This window comes from Gavialis gangeticus, unplaced genomic scaffold (genome assembly GCF_001723915.1).
Source record: "Gavialis gangeticus isolate Ggan-Ray unplaced genomic scaffold, GavGan_comp1, whole genome shotgun sequence".
In the NCBI taxonomy this organism is placed as follows: Eukaryota; Metazoa; Chordata; order Crocodylia; family Gavialidae; genus Gavialis; species Gavialis gangeticus.
In genome coordinates, this window is record NW_017729025.1 from 34,456,699 (window position 1) to 34,469,176 (window position 12,478).

At 37.9% G+C, this 12,478-nt stretch overlaps 1 protein-coding gene across 5 annotated transcripts in view; it reads left to right on the forward strand.

Annotated features, from left to right (window-relative positions):
• DICER1 (dicer 1, ribonuclease III) overlaps positions 1-12,478 on the forward strand; it is a 140,702-nt gene that overhangs the window by 67,346 nt on the left and 60,878 nt on the right. For all 5 annotated transcript variants that reach the window (XM_019518610.1, XM_019518612.1, XM_019518611.1 and 2 more), the window contains 6 exons: positions 967-1,135; positions 4,458-4,930; positions 7,511-7,643; positions 10,445-10,687; positions 10,791-10,945; positions 11,679-11,811. In XM_019518610.1, coding sequence (XP_019374155.1) covers positions 967-1,135; positions 4,458-4,930; positions 7,511-7,643; positions 10,445-10,687; positions 10,791-10,945; positions 11,679-11,811 — 1,306 coding nt within the window. The remainder of the gene's footprint in view (positions 1-966; positions 1,136-4,457; positions 4,931-7,510; positions 7,644-10,444; positions 10,688-10,790; positions 10,946-11,678; positions 11,812-12,478) is intronic.

Consider the following 12,478-nt stretch of genomic DNA (forward strand, 5'->3'; position numbering starts at 1 on the left):
CAAGGGTCGGTTGGGTAGGATTTCACAGTGTCTGCAATATGGGATCCTACAGATCTAGAAGTCTTCCATATTTTTAAAATAGTTGCTATGTTGGCAGGACAGGGGGAAGAGAAGGGAGAGAAAGAGGAGGGAAGGAGTGGGAGAAGTGATAAAATCCATTCAGAAATGTCATGACAGAAAAGGGACCATCTTCGATGAGTATACACAGAATCAGAAATGTTGTGCGTGTTATCAAAATAAAGGAAAAATGAGGCTCTGCTTGTTCGTAATGCAAGGGAAATATTCATCAATTAATACTTCTGTTGTTTTAATATTAACTGCACACTTGGCCCTGCTGACTACCTTCTTTATCTACCTTTATGTTCATGTTAAAGTAAACGGTAATTTAAATGCTTTAGTCACATTGATACATTTCAGAAAAGTCCCTTAATCTGAATTTCCTTGAAATATGCGCTTTGGAGAAGCTCACCTTCCTATATAGCTCTGTCACTCTTGAAGAGCCAGCACTTAGCCCTGAAAAATAAAAAAATGTATATTTAGCTTTGTGCGTAGTGTGTAAATTGCATTTGTTTCTCAAAAGAACAAATCACAGTGCATTTAAAAAAAAAAAAGTAACCAATAACCTTTGGCGTGCAAGTTTGACTTGAGCAAGCCACGTCTTCTCTGTGCCTCAGTTTCCCCATCAGTAACATGATGGTAATGATACTGACCTTCTTTCTAAAGCACTTTGAGATCTGAAAAGTGCTGTACTTGAGGTAGGCAATATTACTAATTTTGATTAAATGTATAATTATAAAATGTTCGTTTTCTGTTTGCCATTGAGTTTATTTTTTTTAAATCTGCAAGCTGTTTGTACCCTTTTTTACCTCCTTAGTACATAATCTTTGTAGTCGAAAACATTTTTTGACTTCCAGATCTGTATTTGACCTATTCTTTCCCCCCTCCTTCCACCACCTCACAATGAAGATATACTTCTCAGCCATGTGAAATTGTGGTAGATTGTGGACCATATACTGACAAAAGTGGCCTGTATGAAAGATTGTTAAAGGAATTGGATGAAGCACTTAACTTTCTAAATGACTGCAACATATCTGTACATTCTAAAGAGAGAGATTCTACATTAATTTCTAAGCAGGTATGGACTTTAACACACGTATAAAATGCAATATGTCAACATACTTAATTTTTCATCACTGCATATTCATTGCTTCCCCTGTTGACTGCTAAAATGTTTATTTTAGTACAGCTGGCCTTAAATGTATGAACAGAACTAATCTTAATTTTCCAAGGTACTTGTAAGGAATTTTCATATAAACTCTCCAGTTAACATGAGGCAGGCCAGGATTTCAATTAACTCTTGTCCTTTAGAACTGTTGTCCAGTTTGTGATCTTGAAGTCCTGTTTTTCCTTTTATTCTATACGGTTACGTTATTTCTTTTATAGACGTTGCTAGTTCTTTGTACTCCTTGTGGTAGTCAAGAATTTGACACCCCAGCTGCTTTTCTAGTTTAAACCTAAATACTTTAATGAAAGGAAAAAAGGGTATTTTGGGAAGTATTCTGAAAAATTGCCCCCAATTATTTACAGGATGATGAGAGTAAGTTACAAACTATAGCTAGGGCTCTTCTGCTTCATTTCAGCTCTTGCAAATGTTGGGTCTCTTCAGTCAAAGGTGTGTTGGGCTACATTGAATAAAGGACTTAGTCACGTAACAGTTAGGTACTTCAGTTGGCTAACTGATTTCTCAGGCATGTGAGATTGAGATTGGGCTACAATGCCCAACTTTCAGCCATCTGTTCCCTCAAGTAGTATCCAGAATCCTGTGTTAGACTCCTAGAATCGTAGAAAGGACCACAGGATCCTCCAGTCCAAACCCTTGCACAAATGCAGGATGCATTATTCCCAGGCTATCCCAAATTCAGTAGGCAATAGGAAATGCTGGGTACCATGAGATGTCCAAAGTCTTGTCCATCTCTGAGACTTGGAGCATGTCACTTTGCAGCAGAGACATCTTCATCTACTTAAGGTCCACAAGCTGGAATTATCTACTGAGTTCAGACACCTGGAACCTTTTTGAAAGACTTGAGGAGGGCTCACTGCTTTTTACAAGAATGGTTGGTGGTGGAACCTGGTTTGACAACCAGGTGCTTAGAACACTTATCTAGGAAATGGGAAAGTGGGTTAAATTCCTTTCCAAGCCAGAAAAATTCAAGCCCAAACCAAACTTCTGATCTCTACTAGGCTGTTGTCATCCCTGCCCTGTTGAATGGGTGTGAAACCTGGACTGCATTTGAGAAACCCTGAAAGCCTTGGAGTGTTACCTTCATGTCTTTGGAAAATTCTCCATATCAGTTGGAAGGACAGAAGAATGAATGCCAGCATTCTGGCTTGAGGGAACACCACCAGCATCAAGCCAGGTTTACATGGCACCAGTTGCATTTGACAGGATATCTTTTAAGGATGGCTGACAAAAGGCTCTTGGAACAGGTCTTATAGTCCCACCTCACCAGTGTTTACTGCCTTAGAGTTGAGCAAAAGAAAAGATTCAAGAACACCTTGAAGGTCAATCTGAAGAAATGAGGTTCAACATTAACGCGTGGAAGACTCAAATGTTGAATCGTTCCCAGCGGCACCATGAAACACGATAAGCTATCAGTAATTTCAAGCAAACTCATCTCACTATGAAGGCAGACTGATGAGAGAGACAATGGGAAAGAGCTGTGACCTGACAGTTCCAGGAGGAAGCACTGAATCCTAGTGATATTTGCCACATTTTCTCTCAGATTAGCCTCTTTGGTCATCTCCAGGCTCACCAGTGACTTCCCTATCTACCAGAAGACTATCATCCTTGTATCAAGACTGCCCCCACTGTTGTTGCCCTGCTTTGAGTAGCTACTCTAGCCACTGGCTGGTTGTATATGAAGCAGGAGCATCCTGCCATTACTTCCTTAAAAAAAAGTGACACTAGCATTTTGTAAGGAGCTAACTTCTCAGTCCCCTGAGGAAATTGTTGCATTCTTGGAGCAAGCTTAACAGACTGATGAGAGAGAATTACCTACCTCTTGAATCCCAGTTTGGTGTAAGCATGATCTGGGTATTAAGCTATTTAATTCGCACCTCTCTCCCAGCTAGGCAACATCTAGCAAAGGGGTTTTTTTAGACTGCAACTTTTGATTTAGGCATCTGAATTCTGCCTGTAGTTTTATTGGATCTAACTCAGTGTCTTTCCTACCTATCAAACTTTGGCAACAAGAGACTAAAGGCAGATGCATATCATCAGTAGCTTTTCCTGGGCCTCCAAGCAGTTGGGAATAGAGGGGAAGGGAAGAAACGAGATGAAAGATTAAGTTTGAGCAGTTTCATAGAGCCACCGCAAATTGTATCACAAAACAGACAGGATATTGCAGTTTCCATTATAATAACGCACCAGCATATGATAGGTTGTGAACTGTATTTAGTGATATAGTATCATCACAACACTATGTAGGGATGTCATGAAGGATACAATGGTTTTGTAGCTTTTTCCACTTGATGAAATAAAATCCAGCATGTTGAATACTACTAGCCCCTGTATAAATGAATTGAAATATATTTTAACTAACATTTAAATTCCATCTCAGTCTTAAGTGTAGCTTTTTTTTCCTTTTGAGAGAACACACTTCATAAGATCTGGTTAAATACTACTGAATAGATGTAATGCATTGAGAGGCTGCATTGTTGTCCTATTGATATTTTGCCAAGAAATTTAATAACTAATAATCAAATTAAAATATTTATTAAAAAGATTTCCTTTTTAAAAAATTGTTATTGCATTAAACTGAAGGGTGTATACTACCCATTCACTCAGTTACCTAACTACCCTATAAAACATTGCAATATCTAGCAGCATTTTTTGAGGCAAAATTCCAAACAATATGGAATAGTAATTAAATCCCAATTGTCAAAGCATGAGAGAGAGAATTTAAGTTCAGCTCCTTTTGGCAGGGATTTCTGCTGAACTAGTATTTTAAGCTTTTCTAAAACAACATTTTCAGAGTCTTCTAAAATGCAAGTAGAGAGATCTTCTTTGCAAAGAAACCCAACACTATTATGCTTACAGAGCAGATCATCGTCATGTGAGAAATGAAAGCCCAACATATGCTTAGGCTAGGTACAGGCATTCAAAAAGCCTGAGGTGTAATTCATGTAGGTTACATGGTTTTCTGTCAGCAGTGTAGCTTGGATTGGTAGCAAATGGAACACACATTTGCCTTTTGGGAAGAGTGGGGGGGCACAAATCTAGACCAGGTTCTGCCATTTTTAAACCAGCCTGTGTGTGCCGAACTTCTGTTCTGTTATGGATATAGAATGGTTTCTGATCACTGATACAGTACTAGTAAACATGCGATGTCTGTACCTTGTCTTAGGTTCAGCATGGTACATTGCAGTTTACTAACATTTGAATTCATTTATTGTAGATACTGTCAGACTGCCGAGCTGTATTGGTTGTTCTGGGACCCTGGTGTGCAGATAAGGTAGCTGGAATGATGGTGAGAGAGCTACAGAAATATATTAAACATGAGCAGGAGGAGCTGCACAGGAAATTTTTATTGTTTACAGACACTTTCCTAAGGAAAATACATGCACTCTGTGAAGAGCACTTCTCACCTGCCTCGCTTGACCTGAAATTCGTTACCCCAAAAGTAATAAAACTGCTTGAAATATTGCGCAAATATAAACCATATGAACGGCAGCAGTTTGAAAGTGTTGAGTGGTATAACAATAGGAATCAAGATAATTATGTTTCTTGGAGTGATTCTGAAGATGATGATGAGGATGAAGAAATTGAGGAGAAAGAAAAGCCAGAAACAAACTTTCCTTCTCCCTTTACTAATATTTTATGTGGAATTATTTTTGTGGAAAGAAGATACACAGCAGTTGTCCTGAACAGGTAAAACTTTAAAAATAACAGTATTGATCTAACATTGAGAAGAGTGGAGGGTACATTAATGTCACAGATCTTGAGGAAGAGAAGTGTTGTATTTTGGAAAAGGTACTCAGTTTGTTTTTGTTTTTTTTTAGAATTATGTTGACACACAAATCAGTGCAGGAAATCAAATGAATATGTACAAATATGAACAAAGTTGTAATTCAGCTATTACATTTCCCACATCTTTTTAGACCCTGCTGTTTGTTTTTAATTACCCATAGCTTATTTTCATTGTCACTTAAATGTTCTGGGTCTGTGGTTTCCCTTTTCTGAAGACAAAATGGAATATCCTATATTTGGTGTATAGGAATACATGTTTTAATACGTTTCCTTTGAAGCATACATTTTCACACATGCAATTTTAGTGGTTCAAATCCGTTTTCTCTGCCTTTTATTGCACTCTGTAGTGTGCATGTACTTGTTAACGCATTACTGGATTCAAGTTGGGCTTCCCAGTAAAATTGAGTATAGGCTGATGCTTAATGTTTTTTTTAATATTTTTTAAAACCTCATAATTAGAAATCGACCGCGTTTGAAATGGAATATTCCATTAGGGATTCTAGGTACCCCTGATGTAAGTTATAGGGTGTAGAACAGAAAACTAGTATCAGACATTTAATTCCCATTCCAAAAGGTGACTTCCCCCCAAAACTCTTCAGCCTGGAGAAAGTCAGCATCAAGCTCTTCCAAATAGTTTGCAAACCCAATCTTCTTTACTACAGCTCTTAAAAGATGGAAGACCAGGAGACCCAGAAAGGGCAGAAGGCCTTTCATGGGGAATACTCTGCAAGCTTCTTTTCCCTTAAGTGGAGAAGCCTCAGATCACTGGCCTGCTCTTATATAATCACTGCTGTAGGGCACAAGGAGAAAGGCAAACCTCCCAAATTAGGTGGTCCCAAAACATTTTGGGCCTTATTAGTCAAGACCCCATCCTTCAGTTCCAGCAGAAAATGTAAATATCTACAGCAAGCTTAAAGGTAATGCACTATAGACCCATTGTACTACTTTTCTTAAAGTAGCACATATGCTACAAGCAGGGATCAACCTTTTTGGCAGGCTTGCCACAAGTTGAAGCCCTGCACTCCTTTCAAATTCCACTTTTGATCCCATTCTCCTGCCTGAACTTCCACTCTACTTTCTGCTCCCTGCCCCCCCCACCCAATTTGCTGCATGCTGCACAGAGGCTGCTTGTACCACTAGTCACACATGTGCCATAAGTTGGCCACCCTTGCTGTAGGCTGTACTACTACACATAGTAATGATCAAAGTGTTTTAACTTGCTTATTTCCTGAATATCCCATTTGACCTTTCTGTCAGGTTATTTTGAGGTTTCCTTCATAGCCACCTAATTAAAACTATACAGTGGAGTTCTTGTTATTGTAAGCTCCTTTTTAGGAAATGTTTGCCATTCTTAAAAAGCCCTGCTTGCTTCCCTTTCATTTTATGAGTAAAATCTCTCTTTACCAAAGAATTGCCTGACCGCATAATTCATTTTAATAGACTCTGCATTTGTAATTAGTAGGTGGAAAATGCTAAAGACATAATTCACGTGCATCATAAACCATTAGATGCATGTTAAAGTTACTAATTGCTGGAGGTATTTTTTAACTTGTTTTGAATTGCACATCTCAGGGAAATGGGAGAAAATGCACTTCTGTGTAAGAAGAATTATTTTAGTTTTTTTCTGCTTATCTTGCTGCTTTATATGAAGATGTGTAGGCATATAATGCATTATTTTATAGTTGAAATAAAGAGTATTATTAATTTTTCAGGAAAGATCTTGGCTATCAAAATTAAATGCTGTATTTTGAGATCATTATTTTTGTTCTAAGTAAGATGCTTTCAGGTTTTATGGGCTTATTGTTAGAAAACCGGTTAAAAGGTATCTAGACTTTAACAATCTTTGATAGGCCTGTATGGCTTGATGGAGTAGGAAAGTCGTACATAATAGGAAACTAAACATTGTACGTCTCAAATTGTTCAGGTATACTCCATGCTTACTTAGTGTGGCACTCTGTCTCGCTTCAGTGACAAGACCCACTGAAGCCCACTGAGGCTTATGAGTCTGTACAGCTTTTGAGCTAACGGGGCCCTGGGTCTTGTAGCATAGACAGTAAAGGCTTATTTTAGATCCTGAGATCCTGGGTTCAGTCTAGCCTTCAACTCCTCTACAGATGTCACTATTATGATGTTTAAGTGGAAATCTTTTTGAAATGTATGAAAATGAATACCTAGAAATTTGAAGAACACCTGCATCACCAGTTGCTTTTGAAAATCTTGGCCTATTGGTACATAATTCTAACACTTTAAATCTCATATAGCACATAAACACTCCTACATTTTTTTCTACACTTTTGTCATCTTTGCAGCAGTTTTCCCCTTAAAGTTACATTTTTAAAAAAGAACAGTGTGGCCATTTTGTTTATATTTCGAGAAATACTTGATTATGAAATTTCCACTTTGAATGCAGGTCTTAAAACAAAAAACCCACTTTCCTTTCTCAACTGAGTGTGACTTGTAAAATGTGTGTGATATTTTTAGATTAATAAAGGAAGCAGGTAAACAAGATCCAGAGCTGGCCTACATCAGCAGCAATTTTATAACTGGACATGGCATTGGAAAGAATCAACCCCGTAACAAACAGATGGAAGTGGAATTCAGAAAACAGGAAGAGGTAACTTAATTGAAAATAAGAAATTAGCACTACCGTCATAATCATTTCATTTGCAGGAAAAATCTGTGTCTGCGATAACTCCTGGAAGCCCAAGAGTTACCCTGACTTGACAAATCTGCGCACACATTTGGGATGCAGATGTTCTTTCCAAAAAAAAAAAAAAAGACATCTGTGTAGAGAAATTGCTTTGTCGGCTTACACAATGGATAGACGTTAAAGTGGTCTTTAAAACCAGTTTCTCTTCTTGTCACATCATCAACCTTCTAATTCTCCTCCAGTGGATTAACAGCGGTATATTACTATTTTCAGATAAAAAAATTTCTTGGATTTCCTGGTTGCTGTTTAGAATATTAAGCTTTAGTGTACCTTCTGTCCTAACAGTTTGTGCTGATCATTAGCACAGATTTACATTGAGCTTCCTGTAGAATGAAAACCTGTGGTCTTGGTGTTCACTTTGAGTCCCTTGGGTAAAAATTACTTTCAGAACTACATTTTTGCATTGCCAGTTCATGAAGCCCACTATAAATGCTATGATTGTACCTCAACCCTCATAATATCTAGTTTATATACTTTGATACTGTTACCTTATTTAATTTTTTTTAAGTAAGACTTTAATAGAAACATTTTAACTTGATACTTAAGTTATACAAACAGAATGTTGTCACTGTCTTGAATCCCTATTTGTTAAATTATTGGGTTAAGTGACTAATTTTAAGTTTGCTTTTGTTTCTGTATATTAATGGCCAGGATCCTTAATAATGTTATTCTGTGGTGCATTTATGTGGGTTGTATGCATGGCGAGACGTTGTTGCATTATTCTGTATTTTACAAGACTTGGTTTAGGCTTTGCAGCAAGGGTGGCATGGCCACACCTGATTTGGTAGTGTGGGTCATCGGCATGTCAGTGCAGCTCCTACTGGAGCTTCACGTACGCTCTGGTTTCTGAGCTCAACAGCTGGTCAGTGCAGGCTCTGGCTGGAGTCCCTGCTTTCATATAGCTGCAGCCAGAGCCCGTGTTGATCAGTAATGAGCTCACAGTTCCAGGAGAAGCTGTGCTGACATGCCAGGGAGCTCAGAGAGCTCACTGAATACGTAACACATGGCCAAAGGGGAGGTGAGGCTGCACCACCTCCATCCCTGGGATCGTCCCTGGTTTGTTCTACTAAATATTTCATTTTAATATTTCACTGCCCTTATAATTTATCTAGGTTTTACTGTAAGCCACTCTGAGGCTCTTTTGGGAAGGGGGTCTTGTAAATCTAATCAAAAAAACAGAGAGAGGGTAGGTCAGTTGTTAACAGAGACTAAATGATTTAGTAGCCAGTTTATTTAAAGTTGATGATTTTTTTAAAAAATAATGTCTTTGACGTAGCTGGCGTAACTTAAGGACTTGAATGTTGAGTTGAAGAATTGAGTATTAAAAGTGTTTTTTAGGTCATGGGTTCTCAACCATGTTGCTGCAGGTGGGCAGCAAGTGCAGATGCAAAGGTGGGCTAGCTGACCCCTTCCGTCTAATACCCATGGCATCAGGTGGTGTTCTGCTGAGATGAAGGATGTGCACTGTACGTGTTGCCTCTTGAATGGGAAGCAGGAAAGATGTCTTAGTGAGGCTTTGCAGATGGGCAGAACTGATTAAATTATCCCAGGCACATTACTATGCAAACATAACAATTCTTCCTCCATTCTAGGGCTGGAATGTGGAGACTAAGCTTAGGTGTCTGCAGAATTGTGGGGGAAGAAGTTGGGGAGGGAGGCTGGCTGTCAGTAGGCAGGTGGAGCTGTGCAGGTGTTGGAGGAAGAGGTTGGCTGTGGACCAGTTGGTCAGATGGTGGCAGATGTGGGCTGCTTTGGGGGCTGGAGGTAGGCAGCAGAAACTAAAAGTCTGAGAATTAATGTTTTTGATGACAAGGAAATATTGAGAAAGGAAAGCTGAACTTGTCGTTTAACAAATAATCAACTGAATCTCTTGAAAGCAGCAATTAGTGTATAAACTGACCATGTATATCTATAAATACTTTTGGCAACTGTTTAATCACAAATTAAATTTTAAAAAGTGGCCTTTAAACTACATAGAGAGCAGCAAGTATTTTTCTGTTTTATGAGCAGCTTGGGAGCTGTTTTGCTTGGTATACTCTAGCTTCTTGTATTAGTCTTTTCAGTTAACTAGATTTATTTTGGATTCCTTTTCTAGAATGTTACACTATACTCTAACATCACAGTTAACGCTGCAAAAGTACTTTAGTGTGAATTTCTTGCTTTAGTTTCTTTACATACATCTTATGTTCTTTAGCAGGTTCTCTAAAAGCATTTCTTAAACTTACATAATTAAAACGTTAATATTGGCAAGCTACTTCTAGAATCTGTTGTTTTGAGAGTCATGGTGCAGCATCAGAAATGCTGATTGGTTATTCTTAAATTAAGGACTTTAGATTTATCCTAAAGACAGGATAGTTTCAGCACAACCAAAAAAATGTATAAAGTTTTAAGGAGGTGGGTTCTTCTCTGTTGTTAAACATCCTCACGTTGTTTTAGGTACATATAGTCCTATGTTTATAATTTAATTCATAGGAAGTCAACTGCCTCTTCTGATGAAATGTTCTTGCCATAAGCGCTGTAAAATGATTTTCTATTGTTTATTTTGGTGGAAAGCTGTACTTCTGCCTTTATTTATTTGTAATGACAAACAACAAAGGTTCCATCCCTTTGCATTTTTTTATTACTTTTGGTTTTTAATGAATTGTCATGCCTAACAAATATACTGAACTTTTCTCTTAATGTTCTTTTCTTGGTTGCTTTTATAGGTACTTAGAAAATTTCGAGCACACGAGACCAACTTACTTATTGCTACTAGTATTGTAGAAGAGGGTGTTGACATACCAAAATGCAACTTGGTGGTTCGTTTTGATTTGCCCACAGAATACCGTTCTTACGTGCAGTCCAAAGGAAGAGCCAGGGCACCAATCTCAAATTACATCATGTTAGCAGACACAGATAAAATCAAAAGTTTTGAAGAAGATCTGAAAACCTACAAAGCTATTGAGAAGGTATGAAGCCAGAAGAAAATACCTTTTCTTTATTAACTGTGGTTTAGATTAGGATTAAAATATGTTCTCTTTCTCTTGTGATCTTTTCTTTTAAAATGCTAAGATCCTGAGAAACAAATGCTCAAAGTCTGTTGATAGTAGCGAAACTGAAACGGAACCCATTGTGGATGATGATGATGTCTTTCCACCATATGTCTTGAGGCCGGATGAGAACAGTCCAAGAGTCACAATTAACACTGCTATTGGACACATCAATAGGTAGGGGGAATGTTCACTTTCTTTCCTTTTAATTTAATGCCTTTATATATGCAACAGCTGTCCATTCAGTAGCACAAAAAGGACGGAATAGGCTGTGGCACTGTGAATTTCCCTTTAACAATGTGTTTTCTACTTTGGCTCTATGCCATCTCTTCAGCCACGCTTTCCCAAACCTTTGGCTGTAAAACTGCGTGTTGATAGCCTGACTCCTTCTCCAGCAGGGAAGAGGGCAGGCTATCAAACAATGAGCTCCCCAAAGGGCAGGGGAGGTAACCTAAGGAGCTGACTAGCACCCTCTGGCTAGAGCGTTCTCCTTTTGTAGCTCTCCGACCAAAGGTGTGGAATGCATGTAAACACCAAATCCTGGACTATTTTCCTAGCACTAGGCATTTCACAGAAATTCTTACCCACTAAAGTGAATGCCTATCAATGGCCTGAAATAAGCTGCATAAACTGTTCCAAGTCCTAACATTCAAATTACTGGTAGTTTAAGGGATTCTGCTGTCTTGCTTTAAAATGTGTAATGGATAAATATACTTAAATCATTTTACTTTAGTAAATATTAATATTGGGACAGTCAAAGACTAACATTTTCCATACCTTTTAAATCAGTGAGGTGAGATTCCCATGTGTGTGGGGCGGGGGGGAGATGTATACAAGATTTTGTGTTCAAATTTAGTGTGATTAGGTTCTCATGGCTTTTTGTTTTGTTTTACTTTTTTCCAAATTTTAGGTACTGCGCTAGATTACCAAGTGATCCATTCACTCATCTGGCTCCTAAGTGTAAAACCAGAGAACTACCTGATCATACATTTTACTCAACTCTCTACCTGCCAATCAACTCACCTCTTCGAGCTTCAATTGTTGTAAGTACTTGAGAGAAGAAAGGGATGGGAATAAGTGACTATATATGTACATGTATTCTGTTAAATTAAAATTTTCCGTTGGCATTACTTTGTAGCACATACATGCTCTTTCACTGTAACGTACTCTATAACTGTAAACGGATCACTTCTGCTTCCTTCATTTGATTTTTATCAACCACTTCCTTTTACTGTACATACCAAAGATGCAGACCTTCTTTTTCTGTATCCTTGTTTGTTCAGTCACATTTATTTATTCAGATATACTTCAGAGGTCTGTGGCTCTATATTAGCCATGAGGACCTGCTGAGAATTAGCATAATATGAATATCTTTACAAATATGCTGTCAATTTTTTATCCTACAACTGCATCGTAAATCTAGATTTTAAACCATAAATAGCTATATTTAGTATGATGTGTACTATTACATTATGCCTAGAATAAGGAAATGTAAGAGTTGATGGTGTTTTAAAAAACAGGTGGCCAGCACAACATATCTTTATTTTTCCCCATGCAATTATTAACAAGCAAATGTATGGTTTCTGTATTATGTTATCTATTCAGTGTTACTAACATTTGGCCCCTAAAACTGGAATAACAGGAATTTGTGGTGACACTTGTGAGTAGTTTTAATGTCCTTTGCTGCATTTATGAAACCAGTATGCTATC